The 20508-nt window shown below is 35.4% G+C and overlaps 2 protein-coding genes and 1 pseudogene across 3 annotated transcripts; 2 read left to right on the forward strand and 1 right to left on the reverse strand.

Moving 5' to 3' along the window:
• Nucleotides 1-454: 454 nt before the first annotated feature.
• Nucleotides 455-10444, forward strand: LOC121989351 (uncharacterized Rho GTPase-activating protein At5g61530-like). Of its 2 annotated transcripts, XM_042543339.1 has the most exons (10): nt 455-594; nt 819-901; nt 1020-1291; nt 4770-4832; nt 4906-4924; nt 5685-5783; nt 5863-5940; nt 6022-6266; nt 9073-9235; nt 10043-10444. In XM_042543339.1, exons 2-10 carry the CDS (start codon nt 841-843, stop codon nt 10186-10188), a joined length of 1146 nt encoding a protein of 381 aa, XP_042399273.1. In that variant the 5' UTR covers nt 455-594; nt 819-840; the 3' UTR covers nt 10189-10444. The 2 variants fall into 2 exon arrangements, with proteins under 2 accessions (XP_042399273.1, XP_042399274.1); XM_042543340.1 differs by lacking the exon at nt 455-594 and having other exon boundaries at nt 794-901.
• Nucleotides 10445-12410: 1966 nt separating this feature from the next.
• On the forward strand, nt 12411-13655 carry LOC121991492. Its single transcript, XM_042545486.1, has one exon. It carries the CDS (start codon nt 12411-12413, stop codon nt 13653-13655), a length of 1245 nt encoding a protein of 414 aa, XP_042401420.1.
• Nucleotides 13656-19230: 5575 nt separating this feature from the next.
• On the reverse strand, nt 19231-19380 carry LOC121993477 (annotated as a pseudogene).
• Nucleotides 19381-20508: the final 1128 nt, after the last annotated feature.

Raw genomic sequence — 20508 nt, forward strand, 5'->3', positions numbered from 1 at the left:
TAAATAATATCCTTCAGGTGATAACAAAATATGTCATAAATAGTAAGATTTTTGTTGATGAAACTTGAAAGAATTCTTCAGTAAATTGAATAAAATATACTTTATTTTTTTTAATTTATTTTTTTATGACAACTACTAAGTGATGAAATTAGCTTATCATCCATCGCGAGCATTTATTAATGACATCATATTTTGTAATTAAATAAATTCAACAATCAATTATAATAAAAAATAGGAACTAGAATAAAAAAATCTATGTTCATTTTGACTGGAAAAAAAAATTATGATAAAAAAATTTCACGTAAGTAAAATAATTAAGTCAAATTTTGAATATGACCTGAAATATTATAAATTTTCAGTCAAATAAATAAACATGATCTCTTTTTTTTTTTTCCTTTTTATTTTTAAATCAAAAGATAAGAAAGATAAGGAATCTCGCTCTTTAATTGGCGTAATTATGATTTATTAAAGAGGAGACTGACAGCTCTCAACCCCCTTCAGCATGATCCATTGACGTTTCCTCTATCAATTCGGCGGCCTTACGCCCCCACTGATTCCCCTTTCCCGTCGCCAGTGAAATCGAAGCGAGAGAAGGTAAGAGCAGAGTTTCCGTTTTCTCTTCATCCCATCAGATTGTTGCGTCTCCATAATCAAGAGTTTTATGATTCGATTTTCTTTTTTAAATCTCGTTTATCGCACAGATTAATCGTTTGTTCTGACTAGAAAACAAAAAACTGGATTTGGAGGTTGTTCTCGTCTATGCTTCATCCAACTGTAGCGTTATGTAGTCAACTTCTTCTTGATCGTTTTATTTGAAGGTTGTTCTCGTCTCCGATCGCTATGCAACCTGAAGTTTCATCGCAGTGGCGTGAGAAAGCGTCCGGCTTTTTCTCTTCCTCAGGTACTTTCTTTTTTTCATTTGTTTTTTCTTTTGTTTCCCATAGCTTCACATTCTAAAATCAGGAGTAGGAGCGTGATCGTTCATCTGATGCCAGATTTTGGATGTTCCCTTCTTGCAGGAGTGAGGCTTAAGCAAGCTGGGCAATCAGCTGGGAGTTTGGCCAAAAACGCAGGGGTGAACGTTGCAGATGTGGCGGGGAAAGTTGGGTCGTTGTTGAAGAATAGGTGGACTCTCATACAACAATCAAGCGAGCAGCAGAATCCAACTGCATCTGGAGAGAGCATTCAGCAGCGCTTCCGCTCTGCCGCTACTTCCACGGGAGAACTTCTGAGAAAGGGTATAGCAGAGACTAAAGAGAAGGCTGTAATTGGGAAGTTGAAGGTTGAAGAGGTAAAGAAAGCTCTAGGTCCCTGTAAGCTTGTGTATGCATCAACACTTATCATAAAGACTTACAACCCGCATCTTTGATTATGCTTGGTTAACCTTTTGATTGTCATTGGTACCAGACGTACTGATGCAATAATAATTTCTTTTGTTAGAACTTTAGTATGTGTAACAAGTACAGAGGCCAAAGAAAAACTTTAGTCAATGTAATAAAGCATAAATTTTTAATTATTTGAATATTACTGCTAATATAGTTTTGTATAAAGCTCAATGGTGACAAATTATTAATATACCTGTTTCCAGATAGTTGAGATACAGGGCTTGATCATGATGTTGGATGAATTGAAAACTTACTGAAACACAATCCAATTGTATGGTCTACTGAACATTTTGAGAGTCTAGTTCCATAGTAGCTGGTCTAGGACACAAGGGTCGCACATCAATGTTAGCAAGGCAACTTCCTCAACCCAATGCAACTCTTGTATTCTTGGAGCAATGCAGTGAGATTCCCGATCTATTGATCAAGTGTTTTAACAACTCAATCTAGTTATTCTTGGTTAGATGTACCCACCTGACGATTCCTAACTACGAGTTCTCAACCAAGTGAACACCAACTCAATATTCTCATATGCTGCTGCTATGGTGTAATCTTCAAAGAATCCAATTGTTCTCTGTTGAACTAGCTCCTTCTTTCCTGGACACATATTGGTGCCAGATTGACTTGATTCTACTCCCTGGATCATTCTCTGTCCACACCGGCTATGTGTTGCTTTGTACACATTTCTTCGTGTGCATGCTCTCTAATCTATGCAAATTTTGTGCTCTTGTTCGATTGTTTTTTATTTTATTATTATTTTTTTGTAATTCTTTGTACTTCTTGCTTCCATGACATTTTGTTGGTGGTTTTGTTTCTAATACTGACAGAAATATTGCATCTTATCAACTGGTAACACATCTATGCCTGTTCTCAGTACCAAAACTAGCTTCATTAAGGAAAGAATGAGAAAAATGTAGTGGCAGAAATAAAGGTGAAATTTGATATTGAAGGGGTAACAATTTCTCTTTTTCGAAGTTGAATTGAGGATTATTTACATCAGAAGTTGCAACAACCTTTTTTGTATTGTAATTCAAGTTCGAATTCAATGGTAGATTGGTGTCTGATGGGATTGGCAACCGCTAGCAGTTGTCTGTGGTGGCTCGTAAGATTATCTTTAACATAATGAAAGAGAAGTCCATGAAGGAATATTATCTAGGGCCACTAAACATATTATGTCTGCTAAATTACTTGTTGACTAATGGTGGTGAACTCGAGAATTATATTTGAGTGTTGTATACTTAATATTTGACGAAGTCAAAGTTGACCATGAAGGAAGAATGAAATCTCTGAAAAAAGGGAAACAACATGAGATCTGACAGAATTTTCGAGAGCCAAAAGGACAGTGGCATGCCAAGTGATTTTACATAGTTAAGGAGGACCATGACAGTAGGAACAGACACAAGGTGAGCTTGGTTGTTATACACTTTAAATAAAAAAAAGAAGATAGCTACTTCACAGAAAGGCTTGTTTGTTAAGCTAGTTACTATTGGTTGATACTGAGTGATATGGCTATTGGAAACTTGCATATAGAGCAGTGGGTTGTCAAAATTGCACTTCTTAGTGATATTTTGAAGAGAACATTTATATGATGCAATTCAATCTACTAAGGTCATGACAAAGAAAACCTAGTTGAACAAAAGCTTGCATAATCTGAAACAAATCTTAAGATATTGGTATATGAAGTTTGATGAATTCTTAAATACAACAAGGTTGTGAGATTCCAAGTGGACCAAAATATCATGTTAATATTTTGATAATTGTTGTATCATACTCCTCTTCTATATGTGTAACATGTTGAGCGATTGTCAAATGAGTTTGTAATGGATTTGGGAGGCAACAATGCAGATCATCATGCAAAGAATTGTTTTTGACTGGGTTGTAAGAAATTTAAAATTATCATAGGTAATATACTAAATACTAATATATATAGAAAGGTGTTAAAAGTGTTGGAAATCATGTTTGAAGGTCAGTTACAACACCTGTAGCTGGTCACTTAGATTGTGAAAGGGTGAACCGTCTAGGTTAGGTGAAGTAGGTGACCCCATGGTGGGAGCACCTTCTGCTTCATCAGTTTGGTAATCTAATGTGCTCCATGATATGTACCATACTAGACATAACAACTGCTGTGAGTTGTATATAGGTACACAACAAATTTAGTAAAGCAATATCAGAAGGTGTTGAAGTGATTTTTTTGCTATTTGAGAGGTGCCACATTGCCCATTGAGTAATATAAGATGGCATGACTTTATTGATGCGAGTGTGGGTGGACATAGACACTGATAGTATCACACATTGCATTTACACTTTAGGTATGACTGCCAGCTGGTCGTCAATTTTATAAGATAGTTGTAGAACTGAGGGATCTATAGAGCCTAAGTTTGTTTCCATGGTTAGTATTAAGGCACCACTAAAAAAACTGATGCTACATGAGCAAATTTGAGAGCCAGATGACTTTGCTAAGGGTCCGAGTGCAGAATTATTGTAGGTATTAATAAGCCTAATTGATGTGCTATGTAACATGATGGCTACCATGGTTGAGGAGGCCATGCTTGGAGGTGAACTCACTGGGTTGCAATGTCTTCATACAATTGAGGGTCCGAATTCCCAACTGGAAGTGATTTCTGCAGTTATGGAGATGGAAGATGGCCTGCTTGACTCATTGATCCAACCATTTGTTTCACCAACTTGGTGTTTCACTGACTTTTTTACTGACTTGGTGTTCTGTTGACCAAATTGACTCTCCCTAGTGATTCCGTGTTAGATGTTTCTGGCTTTATCTTTTTTGGCCCTGGACTTACAATTTCCCTGAACCAGTCTCATAGTGATCTGGTCAACATAAAAGGTTTGCATGATTTTTATCCTTGGTCTCTAAAAGGAGTAACCCATCTCATGCATAGGTTGTGAATATGTTACAAAAGCATACTGGTGGCATACCAAATGCTGGATATGATGTATATTTGATGGAAAGATAATAGAAATATCTTTGAGTGGTTGGGGATCTAAGCAAGTTTGCCAAAACCACATAAATCTATGTTTCATGTTTGATAAGTTTCCCTCTTATTTTTATGTGTTTTTTTTTGTTTTTCATGTTATTTGTATTTCTTGCTTCCGTGTTTTTTAAGTGGTTTTATTTTTGACAATTGTTGTTAGAGAAGTATCTTATTCCTAATGATTGCTAAGCAAAGCTATACTAGGTCCTACCAAGGAGTGTGAACTTTGACATTTGCTTCTTTCCACAGTGAGACATACAGTTAGTTGGAATTTTTTTTCAGTTAAACTGTCCTTATCTTCCCTCCATCAAATTGATTAGCTCTTCTCCAATGTATTAGCTCAATTAGACTCTGAACCTAGTCTGAGTTCATAATTTTGCATTTGCCATATTTTCAGGCAGCTAAGAAGACTACGGGCCATAGTAAGAACATTTTAAACAACATTGAACGCTGGCAAAAGGTATGTCGTACTGGCAATATGAGAGGGCTTCTTGCATTTGACTGCATTCTTAATGCCCCTATTTAATTTGCAGGGAGTTGCAAGTACTGATGGTGAGTTTTGCAGTCTTGTGGATTAAATGTCTGTTTATAACACTCTTTACATTTCCAGCTACATCTTATGGTAGTGCATCACAGCATAGATTTTGATCATATGTAATAGAATCTATAGACTATAGTTAGAAACGTATGATTTTATTCATTTGAATATACTACTGATATTGCCTTGCATAGAGTTTAATGGAGGGATAAGATTCATCCATCCGACCTCAAAGAGTCGTGAGTTGGGACAAAGATGAATGATGATGATGATATGAATCTTATGTTTAATGTCTCATTCTTATATCAGTGAAACATTCAATCAATTTTTAATTTGTTTTTGCATATGTTAATTATGCCTCACATTTAAAATGAATAAATATTGTTTTTGAAATGAGAGTTCAAATCAACACACTATTCAAATCACCCTAGATGGTAACTATGATGATCTATGTTTCTCTATTTTATATGGTTTTAGTTGTTATACTATTTATGAACAAAGGTCACGTAATCAAGAACATTTTCTGGATCTTCTTTTTTGTCCTCTACAGTTTCAAATCTACAAGTTAAAAAACAATGAATTCCATGCTCAAGATAACTTGATAGAGTAGTTATGAATGGATCTATGGCTTTATTAATTATCAGTACATGCAAGCTCTCTATCAGGATTGTACTCCATAGTGAATCTTCATTTATTTAGGTTGTATGTTTGTTTATGCTATATCTTTCTATGGTCTAGCCCAGGCTTTAATTTATGGCACTAATGAACTTTCAGTGTTTGGGGTTCCACTTGAAGTAACTGTGCAAAGACAGCAGTCATCAAAGCCAGTTCCTTATATATTAGTTAGATGTGCAGAATCTCTCATTACATCAGGTGGATTCAGATGTCTATCCTGGAAAGTTTTCTATTTTCCCAGATATCTATGAACTTATATTTCCATCTATTTCACTAGGATTAAACTCAGAGTACTTGTTTAAAACTGAAGGAGATAGGAAAGTTGTCCGCCAATTAATTACACTTTACAACCAAGGTGCACCCCTTGAAACTTCTCTTTGATGTTTATTAGTTGAGAAAGTGATTTTTGATTTCATGTTGGGATTGAATGTTGCAGACTGGAATGCATCTTTACCAGAGGCTACAAAGCCAGTTGATGTGGCTGCTTTAATCAAGTGCTATCTTGCCAGCCTCCCGGAGCCACTTGCTACATTTGCTTTATATCAGGAAATTAGAGATGCAAGGAATGGCATCTGTGAGCTCAGAGATGTTTTGAAGAAGCTTCCAAATGTAAATTACATGACACTAGAATTTACGACTTCTTTGCTGCTCCAAGTTAGCCAGAAGTCATTGGTTAACAAGGTAGTGTTCCCTTTACATCTTGGTTTCATGTTGGATGGTTTCTGTAAGATACCTTTTTGTTATGAGAACTGCTTAATAAAAGTCACATATTGCTATGTTTTCTACAAATAAGTGTGTTGCACTGATTCTAGGGTGTTGATGTTGGTGGTAATCTAAGATTTGAGAACTTTATTTTGTTTCAAAAACTTTGTATGAGAATCATGACTTCAGTTGCAGACAACCTAACATTGATAGGTTTAGGAGAGAAAAATTGTATACGGTGTGAACGTTGGTAGTAATCTAAGATTTAAGAATATAATTTTTTTCGCAAAAACTTTGTACAAGATTCAAAATTTAGTTGTGAACAATCTAAAATTAATAAGCTTTGGAGATAAATTTATATAGAAGAAGCTAACATGCTATGAGTTAATCCATATTGCTTTTGAAGTTATTTCATTATTTACTATTTTGTTTTTTGAAACAAATCTTAGCTTGGTCAAGTAAGTTACATGCTATTACAGTACCCTCTCATAACTATTCATCTGACACTAGAGACCTTAGTTGAAGCCACACGATACAGTCCAATATACTGTGAAGTTTTCCTGTTTGGCATTGGATGGTATTTTAACTCTACTTTATCGTAAAAGGGCTTTTGATTTGCAAAAGAAATGAACATAGTTACTACTCTTGTTTGAGTTGTTACTTGCTTTCTTGATTCATTAGCTAATTTTCATTAGTTTTGTATCTGATAATGTGATGTGAACCATTCTAAACCTCTTAGTTATTCACAAGTTATTTTACTGATATTAGTTAAGTTAGCTTAAAGTGTTAATTGATATTTCCTTCTTTTTTAAAAAAATAATGAATTTAGTGACAAAAATGAAATGTATCTTATTAGTAGGTGTATCTACTTCATGTGAAAATGCATAGCATCTATTGTTGTTAGTGGATTATCCATTGAGGTTAATATGTTATGTCTTTGTAATACAAATATGGTTATGATAAAAGATGTTTATTTGCCACGTAGTTAAAATATCTTAACCTATCTAACTACTAGACATTGTTAGGGTTTTGAAGATGATCCTCCTAGAGGAGGGGGTAAATAAGACGGTGCACCCAAATCAATTCATATCTCACACAAATATATATTAATAGTGCTAGTAGTGGTGCTTGTGTGTATATTCAATTTGTGTCGGGTATAATCACAAAGGAAATAAAATATAAATAAACACAACACTAATACTCAATTTAACGTAGGAGGTGAATTCAAGTGTTGGGCATTTCTTCTCAAGGAGGTCCAAATGCCGAGATTCAAAATGTAGGATCATGAAAGCCTTGACTAAAGGGGTTGAATAAACTGCCCTAAATTCTCACAAAAACTACTACAAACATCCATTGTACAGGTGCCTTGGGGCAATGTTACAAGAACTTGACAGAAGATCCATCTGGTGAGGCTTCTAGTTTGATGGTTCAATTGTTTGAACTTGTTGAACCTTAAAGTAATATTATAAATATGATTTATGTTTTTATAGCTAAATATTTATATACATCTAGAAACAAATAGGATTTATGATATATTATTTTAAAGGGATACATATATTATTTTATATACATTTAATTGCTAAATCTAGTATGAATTTTTGATGTTTTAACTAGTTCATGCTAGAATTTATCCAATAATCATCATAATAGACATCAAATTTAATTGATTCAATTTTGTAATATGAAATCCGTTAAAATATTAATAAAACTATGTCTTAATTATTTAACATATAAGTTAAATCAAATTGACTTAGTATTTCCCTTATCTGTGAGAAAAACATAGCCTCAAATTTGTTTATTTATTTCTAAAGAAAATGAAAAGCCAGTAAATAATTTGTGTTAAGGTATCATGTTAATGACCAATCATTGCATTAGTTGAACATAGCTGCAAATTTAGTTTAAACATACATCTCGTACCAGTTTCCAGGTTTTCCAAATATTTTTTTTTCTGGTTTTTCATCTTTCTGGGTTTCTATTCCAAACTGAACCAGATTTGACTTCAGTTTGGTTTAACTGACCAGTCTGGTTGGGTTTTGTAGAGTGTAGCTTGTCTTAAGATCCTTCATATAATTGAGCTAATTTCTGTCAACTTTTATTGATTTTAGCTTTAATAACTGTCTTTTCACTCTTAGAAAATCATGGCTTCCTCACGGAAGCTAGTTGCGATGTATTGTTGAATTAATTGGCCACAGTATTTGCTGGTTCCAATGTGGCAACAAGAAACTATTCTCATGTTAATCTTGTTTCTTTGTCCTTTATTATGCATCTTTTTCTCATTAAGGCATGTTTGGTGTCTATGGTATGCCTGCTTTCATTTTTATTTTTTATTATCATTTCAAAATTATCTTTAAAGCTCTAGGATGGAAGTTATCCTGATGTAACTAATAATTGATTTTGATTTTGATTTTAATTAAAATTGGGCTAGATAAGTTGAACCCATAGTATTGACCCATAAAGTGTTATGAAATCATAGACCAAGGTATCTCTCATTGGGATGTGATGGATGACTATGTAGATCTAAAACTTTAACAACTTCTTTTAAGTGGTTCTTTAGGATTTCACATGTATAGCAGCTAGGTCTCTTCTTCCCTCATATGTTGTGTGCTCAACCATACAAGGTCATCAAAGAGAGAAGAGAAAAACCAAAACCTAGAAAACAAAGATGCACTTTTGTTTTTGCAACTTCTATCTTGTTCAACATCCTAGATGGTGATCATAGGTAGAGAAATTTTCTTGTACATATCCTTTTAGAGGTTTTAATCATTAACCAAACTACTTAATGCAGATGGATGCTCATAGTCTGTCAGTGGAGATCGCACCTGTGATTTTGCATCTAAAAGGTGATACAAGAGCAGATATCTACAATCATTTCTTCTATACATCTAAAGATCCTTCGGCAACCATGGAGCAGCAGGCTTCGAACCAGAACACTTTGGTTGACTATTTGGGTAAGTTTTGGAACTCTACTTGCATGGACAAACTCTGGGGTGTAGGAGATTACCTGTATTTTATTCCAACAACATATCATATATATGAAATCAATCACCTGCAACTATACGAACTATTTGTCAAGATGAACCTTAACTTTAAGCTATGGCAATTGGGGTAAAATGCCTTCGGCATTGCTTCTCGATCAAAATGCATATTGCTAATCATTTTCTTGTAGACTGACTGGATCAAAATGCATGCTTTGATAATGATTTCTCAATGAAAGTCCAGAAGATCCTGGACGTCTAATATTTTGAACTTGTCACAGCAAATCCGAAGTAACTGCTTATATCACACTGCCGTTAATCAATTCAGCAGCATATGCATTTAATAACCCATCGTAGAATTATATTTCTTCATGCTTCCATCACTTATACTTTGATAAAGTTATTTCATGCCTTCCAAAACAACAAAATAAATTTATTCTCGGACAAGAATATTCGGATTGTGTTTCCAAATTTAGAAATCAGGTATTATGTTTTTTTTTTTGGGTGGAGAGGGGTGCTGCAATTAGCCTACACTATGTATATACACGGCATGCCGAGACAAAGAAAGAATAGGCATTTAGCTTTATTTATTTTAAAAATTTGGAAGGAAAGAAGTAAATCTTATCAATTTAAGCGTCCTTTTGGATGTTACAAGATCAACGTTTCTAATTAATTCGTTCATGGAAACGCATACATGCTATTGCATCCCTATATCTGTAGCATTATTGTTTGTATTTTTCTCTTATATTCTCGTTCTGTTGTCTTTTCCCTTTGTAACAGATGAGGATGACAATGATGATGTGTCTTCACAAATCCCGTTGGATGATGTTTTGCCACCTGACTATGGTGCTATTGAAGTGATTCAGTGCCTCATTGAACATCACAATGCTATATTCACAGATGCAAATGAGACAACATGGAGATGATTCTGTTTGAACACTCAATAACTTAATGAGATTTTTGCCTCATGTAAAATCTATCCTTCTCGTTCAGATTGATGATTGGAAAGATTAGTCTTGGTATAGAATTACAAAAAGGGTTGGAGTATGTTTTAGATTTACACAAAGCCTTTATACAGTGCAGCTGAACCCTAGGAGAATCCAAAAAAGATTCAGTTCTATCTCTTCATGGATTATAGATTCTATTTCTATAGACACTGTACACTCGTACACAATTTTTCTCTCTCCAGAGCTTTATAGAGAATAATGCCAATGGTTTTGTGGTAATGTTGATCAGTGAAGGAAATAATGTGAACACAATTATACAGTATGTTAATCAGGTTCACCGAAGCTTCAACGTCACCGTTTTTTTGTTTTTTTTTTTGAAACCCAATTATCCTTTTGCCTGTGCTGTTTTACCTGTATAATATAATACATAAATATATATAAATTAGTGTAATATAAGAGCGATATTCGAGAATTTTAACAATAAATTATTACTGTAATAAACTTTGTCCCATAAAAAAATTAATTTAATTTTTTATATTAAATATTAAATTGATAATAATAAATATTTTATTTAAAAAATTAAGAAAGATATACTCTAATGTCATCGATTTATGTTACTTATAGAAATTTCTTCACTCGCGGTTTTATTAATTTTAAAATATAAAATTAAAAAAATTATTAAAAATATTAATATAATTTTATTTTGAGCGTTACTAAAATTAATTAATAAATAATCCAGATTCTTCATAATACTAAAATAGGAAGATATTAAAAAATTTACATTTTAAAGAATTATGTAATTATTCATTTATCTATGAACGATTTTCTTGAATAAAATTTTCTTTATAGTACTTCTATAAATTCTGTAATAAGTATAACCTCCACAATATATAGGCTTATGTGGTGTAATGGTATCTCTAGTGGATTGATTCTCATAGATGGGATCTTTTGATCTATAAATTATGGATTAAGATGATTTATTTATAATGATGGGTTGATTTTAGTGACCTCCATTTATTAAACAAGTGGGAGTCATTAAAATTAATCAATGCATGGAGTGGACCGTCTTCTGATCCATAAATGAAGTGGACTATTCTCTAATCCGTAATTTATGGATCAGAGGATCTGTCTTCTGATTCTTAAGAACTGATGATCTAAAATTTATCTTATCATATATTTAATGTCTGTATATCTATATTTATTTCTCTTCATATCATATCGAACATTAGAGAGACATTAATGTAATAGATCTATATATATATTTTTCTTAAAATTTTTTTTTACCTTTTCTATTTAAAATATATGTTTTAAAGTATATTTTATTTTCTTCTAGCTATTTCTATTAATCAATGAGATTTTATTGTCACGCAACATTGAAATTAATGACTAATTCTTATTTTCTGAAAAAATTGCTAAATATATTTTAGACAATTACGTGATTTCTTTCCTATTTGGCCTAGTTATTTTGTAATATTTATACTGTGAGCATCATGTAAATTTCCTTTTAAACATTGGAATTTGGGATTTAGGATTTAAGATTTAGGATATATTAATACTAAATAAAGAAAGTGAAACAAAAATCCATTTACAAATTTCAATTTTGTATATTTGTTTAAAAATAATTAAATTTTCAATATAATATAAAAATGTAATAACGCTCCAGACGCTCTTTTGGAAGGAGATAAATCGATGTAGTTTAAAAGTGTATGATAAGGGCAATGAAGCTGGATAACAATTCTACTCCCTTTCTAATTATTGCCAGTTTCAACTCCCAAGAGCATCTCACGTTCTCCTCAAGGCATCAAATCAAGCCCTGTAAAGAAGCAATGTATAACCTGAACGTGAAGAAAAGTCCTAAACTAAAGCCACCACCTTTAATCCTTCTTCTTATTCCAAAACTTAAAGGAAACCCTATGCACAAAATTGAACCATTTCATTTTTTTTTTTTTTGGAAATGAATATAATCAATCCTGAACAATAGTGATTATCACAGATGAAAATTAATGTTTACAACTTATTTGGATATTTTTTTTACAATAATTCAATGCTTCTTCAAAAAATAATAAAAAATCACCTTTTACCTTTTTCTTTAGTTCCCTCCCTTTTATGTACATGGCAGCTTCCTTCGTTCGAAATCGACCAAAACAGAGATCTTGGCCAAATCACAAGAAAGCAGATAATTTCTGTGGTGCCTGAGATCAATGGCAGAGTCCGACTCCCCTCTGCAACTCTCCTGCAGCCTCCCTGCTCAAATTCTGAGATCACCGTCGTCCCTTATCCCGAGAAAAGTTTCATCTAATTTCCTCCTCCACAAAGCCATCTGCTTCTCCCTCGTCGTCGCGCTCCTCTCCATCCTCCCGTCTCAGGCCGCCACCAGAAGCATTCTCGCAACGGCATGGGAGATCCTCCACCTTCTCTTCCTCGGCGTCGCCATATCCTACGGCCTCTTCAGCCACCGGAATGCCGACTTCGATGCCGTGAAAGAGACCGCCACCGCGCTGAAAGCAAAGGGCTCCGTGTCGTATTGCTCCAATATGTTCCATCTTTCGTCTGTGTTCGAGGATGGCGATGGGGACGGCGATGACGACGAGCTCTATTACCTCCATGGCTCTCTCGACGAAACCAAGACGCAAGTGTGGAGTTCCCAGTACCAGAGAAATGACCCGGTGGTGGTTGTCGCTGACGAGAGCGCCGGCAGCAGGCCTCTTTTCTTGCCGGTCCGGAGCTTGAAATCGCACCTCCATGACTTGGATTCAGCGCCAGAAATGGAAAATGCAGAGCCTTTAGATTCCACGAATGCGCAAGGTGAGATTTTTGAGATGGAGATGGAGATGGAGGAGGAAGAGGGCTCGAGCAAAGCCACAAGGGTCTTCCCACCACCGCCGCCTCCTCTCTCGCCTTCTTCCCCGGATGATCTCTCAAACATCTCAAAGATTTCATCTTTCCGCTCCTACAAGAAGAGGGGCAAGCCACCCCCTGCGCCGCCACCTCCGCCGCCATTTCCTTGCTATGGATTCCCTTCCACCGCAGAGAAGAAGATCACCAAGCAAAGTTTCAAAGACGAACTCAAGGACTTGAGCAGGAGGGTGCGGAAAAGCGGCCGCATTAACACCGACATAGTCTTCGACCTCTTCCAATCGGCGACAAAGCCTGGTGGTTCTTCCGTTCCAAGATCTTGCAGAACGACTGGAGCCAAGGACGTAAAGGGGACAGCGGCGGAGGATGCCCCAAAGATTGATACAGAGAAGGCCGTAATTGCTCCCCCTTCTGATTCTGGCAAGGAGGAGGAGGAGGAGGTGGAGGCATCGGTGATGGTAGAAAAAAGCTCGCAATTTGGAGGAGGAGACGGGAACGAAGTGGACAAGAAGGCCGACGAGTTCATAGCCAAGTTTAGAAAGCAGATTACGCTGCAGAGATTGGAAGCGGCTCGTCAAGCAGCCAAGTAGCGTTGAAGGAGATTGCTATTGTTCATGATCAGCCTGTCGTGCATTTATTTGTTTATTCAACTTCTTTGAATATCGGTTTGATTTTCTCGCAAGGCATTATTTATTTATTTTTTCCTTGTTCAATTGGTGTAGAATTTTGTGGCTTGTGGATTTGGGCATAACCTACAAAAGATTTCGACAAAATAAAAGTATTATAATGACGACCAATTTATTATCACAATAATTAATCTCTTGATAACATGAAAAAATAATATAGTTTGGAGATTCGGCTCCTACTAAAGGGACGGTTAATTCAGAGATTATCCTTAAAAACATAGTTTGGTAAGAGATCCTAAGTTATCACAAGAGTTTCACAAGTTGACTTAATTGAGTAGCTGCTCCAGTAAATTTTAGGATAAATTTTTAACAAGTATAAAATATCTCGTTAGATGTTTGATCTCCTCGTATAAAAGACCGTTTTACTAATGTCCTCTATGATTTATCCCTTTCAGATAGTATGGAGTCATCATAAAAAAACCGCTAAACTTACGACTTCACGTGTGCTCCAATAAATTATCACAAAAAGTTCTTGTCTCTTTATGAATATGAAAATGTAAAATTAAAAAGAGATAAATTACCCTGAGTTTGATGATTAAAATCTTCTAATCTTTCTCCAAGATCTTGAATCATTTTGAGCACTTGTAGTTAATGATGGAGCCAAACCCGAATGATCTACTCGGGTTGTGAACTACGTCAACGGACATCCTGAGCTACCTTCCACTATTGTTCATTTTTTTTTCTTTTCCAAAAGTAAAACTAAGCTCTTTTTTCTTTTTTTTACTGCCATTGGGCCTAGACTACAGCCCGGGTGCATGTTCACTTGGCTCCACCATTACTTGTAGTTGTATCACTTGAGTCTTAGTACCTAGAAGCTCACTAAGTGCTTATATAGTTTGGACTCTTAAAACAGATACCTTTTAGCCACCTTCAGTTTACTTTTTTTAAAAGAATAATTCTAGTGGATCGAAGTGCACAAAAGTAGATGTTGAAAGCCAATGACACTCTAGTTAGTTGATCGCCTAGTCATTTGCTAGGTCATTAGACGATTGACTGACTAGTCAACTAGACTTAAAGCAGTTTTTATTCATTAGAAATTAAAATGAATTGATCGATTGATCAACTACTGATCTGCTCTAGTCAATTGGAATGCGATTTTAACTAACTAAAATTGGGTAATCCCCTTCACTTGACTTGCAACCAATTATAAATCTATGCAAAGCTCTAAGACTTGAGTTGGTGAAAAAAAATATGACTTAGGAGTCCTTTATCAAAGGCTTCACAACTATCAAGCCATGCAGCTCACATATTATCTAGGCAAACAGAACATCATTATAAGATATTACATGCCTAAAGATAAAAATAAAAAAATTATAATTACTTAATGTAATTTCTAATGATTCTCATGTCTTCAGATCCTACTTCTTGAGTCTACCAAGATTCTCACTGAGTTCCACGATTAAACTGAGCCTCTAATCCTAAACCCATAGGACTTCTCCTCTTGCTCTAGTGCACCAACTCAATCCAATCCAACTTACACAATCTCCACGATTGCCATGTTTACAACTCAATCCTATACATCTATCATGTTCAATAGCAAACATGGACCGTCAAACAAGAGAAACCTCTGTCCCCTTCATTTTTTGTGCTTATTACTGAGCTGCTGCTAAGGGTGTTAGAAAGAAGCAGCACATAGGGAGTCATCTAGAAACTTCTCGCCAAACTAGAAAGATTTCCCTATAGCTGTCCAATATGCAGACGATGCTCTTATCTTTTTGAAGGTTGATGAAGAGAAGTTATGAAATTTGAAGATTACATTAGCCAATTTCACCTTGTTCTAAATCATCTAGTTGTTGTATTTTAGAAATGATAAGATTAGAAGAACTTTTCTATTGTTAACAACTCCAAAGGGTCTAACTTGGTAGCTTGACCAATTTTATGCTAAACCTATTTCTTCACTTTTTGTGGAAAATAGATGAAACCGGTACTCACCTTTTTAGAGGGTACTAACTTACCAAAGATTAATACAGTTATTTGTCAATGGGCTCATGCTTCTTCAAAGAAATGGCATGGCGTTCAGGACTGAACCATGATAATGAAATTCCCCTGAAGAGAATGAAATTAGCTCTTCAGAACTTGCAGATGTTGATTCAGGCTGAAGAGAAACACTTCAACTGATTAGTACTTATCAATCCCTTTTGTCTCCACTATTCTGCTGCTAAACTAGTAAACGGCTGGGGTACTTGTGATCATGGATATTGTCTTTTTGATTCCATGCATGCATGTTTCTTAAATCACACAGATGAAAATCACTAACCCAAGAAGAAGAATTAAGTTAATAATAAAGATATCGTTACAGCTTACGAAACATGCAACAAAAAGCTTCATTGGTTTCTGTTTGGTTTTAGGCTTGTAGTATAGTTACATTACTACATGTGACCATAGAACACAAAGCTGAACTGTGAAGCATTAATCCTCCGATACAGTTACAGCAGTTGCTGCATGCCCAGAAGAAAAGTAAGAAAAGTATGCTTAACAAGGTGAAAAAAAAAGTGACCACCGAGCTATATGATTCGTGGTAGTTAAGGCGTGGGAGGAGAAAGGCTGACCAACGACGCCGCCCACCTCGTCTGAGGCGAAATCAGTCGTAGCTTAATTATTTGGTGCACAAACCACAAGCAGAGACTTCACATGCTGATAATTTCCCGGTGCCATAAAGCCCAAAGCTGTAGTACGTGTTTCCGATGGCTTTAATTATATTTGTCCCCAGCTTTTCACTTTATTGAATCGGCCCACTAGAATCATGAATGGAGGACTGCCAGAAAGAAGAAAAAGAAGAGAAAATCTATCAAATAATTGGCTGCTTCTGCTTCTGCACTTATATCTTGGCTGGTGCTACAGATCCTTGGAATGCCGTGAGTCACAGTTTTCCAGTTAAAGTTCTTTAGGAGCTTTAACTAACTATGTAGCAAAAGAAAATCAAAGTCTCGTGATTAATTATATTTCGATGGACTATTTTAAATGATCAAACATGAGGGTGTTTCGACCGATCGGAGGAGGCCAAGGTACTCAGTGAGCATGGCGGTGTTCACAAAGCAGAGCAATGAGGTGTCGAGAGAAAGAGAGACAGGAGAGAGAAAAGTGTTTGATTTAATCTCTAGGTGGGTTAACATGTTAATTGTTAACACACGAATTTATTATATATATATATATATATCAAAGACATGATCTAATTTGGTGTTTAATCACGTGTTTGTGTGTTATTGGATGCTGGCTTATATGGGCAGAACTCATTTGTTTATCACTATTAGCATTGATGGATAACTAATGGATTTGGACCCAATATGTATATAAGGGTGTGATTCCCGTAGGAGAGGGAATTGAATGACTTTCTTGTTTTCCCATTATTACAGAGCCATCATCCGCCTCTAGGAAGATCATGTCTTATAGCTACTTGCCACAATGTCTTATAGCTACTTGGTGTTTTGATATTAAGATTCCTCCAACGGAAATGAAGATGAGGATGTCTCTGAATTTAGGGGTTAATTTATAGTTTTCGTTTAATGCTTTCTCTAAGTTCTTCGCATATATGTTGTAGATCTTCGACAAGATCCTGTGGTAGATTGTTTGAATCATTTGATGGATTATTATGCTATAGCGCGATCATAAGGAGAGAAATGGAAATTCCATCACAAAGGCCTTTATTACCCCATCGGACCATCTCACTCTCAATGTTAGTTAATTGCCAGAAGATCAGTAGTGGGGGTTTGCATTAGGCCACTATTCAAATTACAATTCTCTAGGCTTACATGACTTTTGTTCATAAAGGAGTCAGAGGTGGGTGTATCATGTTCACAAGATCTTTGGGGCAATACACCTTCACTTCAATTTCCTAGAGGTAGAAATCAAGAGATAAGAGATCTATCTATAGGGATTATCTTCAACAATAAATCTTGTTAGTTAGAATCTGATCAGCTAAAAATTTATATCCCCTAATTATAATACATGCATGTGTATGCATGTAATTAATATACACATCTGATATTACTAAAATGCCCCTCTATATACATGCATGTATGCATTCTAGCTGGTCAGATTCTGGTCATTTAGCACTACCCTATCTTCAATTGTTCAACTAGAGTGTGAGACCTCTCGAATTCATGAAGAAATACTCTTTTGTTCTCAAAGCCTGATGTTGGACAACACCCTTTAGGGCGTGTTTGATTGGGGGTTATCAATGATAACCTTGATAGGTTATCAAGGATACCCTTGTTTGGTTTAAGTAATGAATGATTCCGGGTAATGTAATATTCCTGCCACGTCAGCAATCAGGGAATATAACCCGGAATCAAATAACCTTAGAAATATGGGGTTTTCCACGATTCCGGGGTTATCAATATTTTTCCCCCAAAATTACCCTGCGACACTAGCAGGTGGTGAGCAGGAGCAGGCAACAACGGCGACTGGGGGCAACGACGGCGACTTGCAATGGCGGTGACAACAAGAAGGAGGCAACAGTGAGCAACGACGGCGACTGCGAAGCAACGGCGACGGCGAGCAGGTGGCAGCGGTGATGGTGAGCATGCGGCGACTGTGAAGAACGGGTAAGACCAGCCATCACCTGGACGCCAACAGCGAGCAGGTGGCAACGTCGGAGGTTCGCGGAGGAGGCGGCCCGTCGACGGCAAGAAGGAGCGACAGTGAGCAACGATGGCGATAGCGGAGCAACGGCGACAATGAGCAGGTGGCGGCAACGATGGCGAGCAAGCGGTGACTGTGAAGCAACGAAGGCTGAGGCCAACCATCGCCTGGATAGAGATGATGCGCAGATTGCGCCGGAGGTCCGTGCAAGAGTCGGTGCGCCGGAGGTCCGTGCAGGAGTCGGTGCACCGACGTCTTCGTGGAAGAAGATGTCGATGCGGAAAAAAAGAGGGCAGGAGGGAGAAGTACAGAAACTAAAAAAAAATTAAAACTTTAATCACATATATAAATTATTTTAATTATATTTTAAAATATATATAGATTTATTTTAAATTTTAAAAATTATAAATCAATTATACTTATTTATTATATATATTATCAAGTTGTTAATTAATATAATAGTAATAATTATTATTAATTAAATTAAATTTATTCTAAAAAATTAATAATGTAATTGATAAGGGTAATATGGTAAATATTAAATTAGAGTATAACATTACCTAGGTTGAACCAAACAAGATTAAGATTAACTTTTATTCCTCATAACCTTGGTTATGTGATTACCTGGTAATCACATAACCAAGATTATAGATGATGACTTGAACCAAACGCACCCTTAGAGTTGTTCCTCCTACTCCGACACCCTGATTGATGTTGGTTTCAATACACATTGTTTTGCTTTTATGACCTCTATGTTTTGGGAATAGTCCTAATTTTCATGGTCATCATTATTATTTCCTCTTAATGTATACTACTTATTACTCAAACGTGTTTCATTATTAGTGACCAGATGCGACAGACTCATGCAGTAGTGTAACGCTATGAATAAGTGTAAATTAGTGCTCGGGGCGGCCCTTGAGAACCCCAACAACAAGCTACTATAATAGATTCTCCCTCATAAAAAATTAATTTAATTTTTTATATCAAATATTAAATTGATAAGAACAAATACTACATTTGATCTTAGCAAAAAGGCTGAGAAATGTATATTTTTAATGTTGTCAATCTAAAGTATTTATAGAAGTTTCTCTTCTCATGTTGTTGCCAATTCAAAGATGTGAGACTAAATAAAATCATGACAATGCATATTTTTTATATAAAAAACTTCCAGAGAAAATTACTAATAAGACTTAAAATTATTTTCAGTATGAAAAGAAAAAAAAACATTAACTTAATTTAATTATGTGCTTCAGCAAAATTAATCATTAAAGAGTTTAGATTCTTAATTAAATAATAATAACATATTCCACTTAATTTATTGTTTCTTAGTATTTCTTTTACTTTCTTCATGTACTCCAATACACTTAGCTGGGAGTTGTTCATGGCAAGCATTGATATCAATTTGTTATCATCCTAGTACAAGATTGGGTCCACGAACATTATTGGTTAGTTGCTCAATTCTCTAGTTGGATTCCTCATGTATTTGAGGATAGAGCCAATCTAATTTAGATGAACAAATGATCTACTCGGTTCAATGGTTGGTCGAGTCTTCCCGCTTAAATTGTTAGCTTGGTTGAGTTTTCTATAGCATTTTATACCAAAAAATATCTTGAATGCATCATCGCTCATTGGCCACACATGAAGGTGCACAAGAACTTGATTTCAACAATAAAAGGAACAAGCTAAGGGATAAAGCATCTCAAAAAGTTATGAGGTGTTATAAGTTTATAATGTTACTGCAAGACGTACGGTCATTGCTTACCATCAAGCACTATTCAATAGCGGAAGGTGTGAGCTTTCTACAATCCAACACCGAATTAGTGCATAAGCAACAACTTTGCCTCTATCAACAAAACACTAGAATCTAACATATTGATGAAAAAGAGCAACACTACTAGGAGGCTTATCAACACTTTAACCTTATTTAGGGTTTTGAATCATTCAAACTTATCTAATTTTGCATGAATTGCTAGTTGTTTTTATTTGTTTAACTTTAATTTGAATACATTTGAGCTCATATTATATCAAAATGAAATTCAACTTAACTATATTCAATAATGCATTTCTTATTGGTCGGTGGAATTTTTTTTAAGGTTATGTCGGTTACCTCCAAGATAAAGTCAATTCGAAGAGTTGGATAACTGGATAAGTGAAAAAAAACATATATAATGCATTT

Source organism: Zingiber officinale, chromosome 6B, assembly GCF_018446385.1.
Source record: "Zingiber officinale cultivar Zhangliang chromosome 6B, Zo_v1.1, whole genome shotgun sequence".
Classification (NCBI taxonomy): Eukaryota; Viridiplantae; Streptophyta; class Magnoliopsida; order Zingiberales; family Zingiberaceae; genus Zingiber; species Zingiber officinale.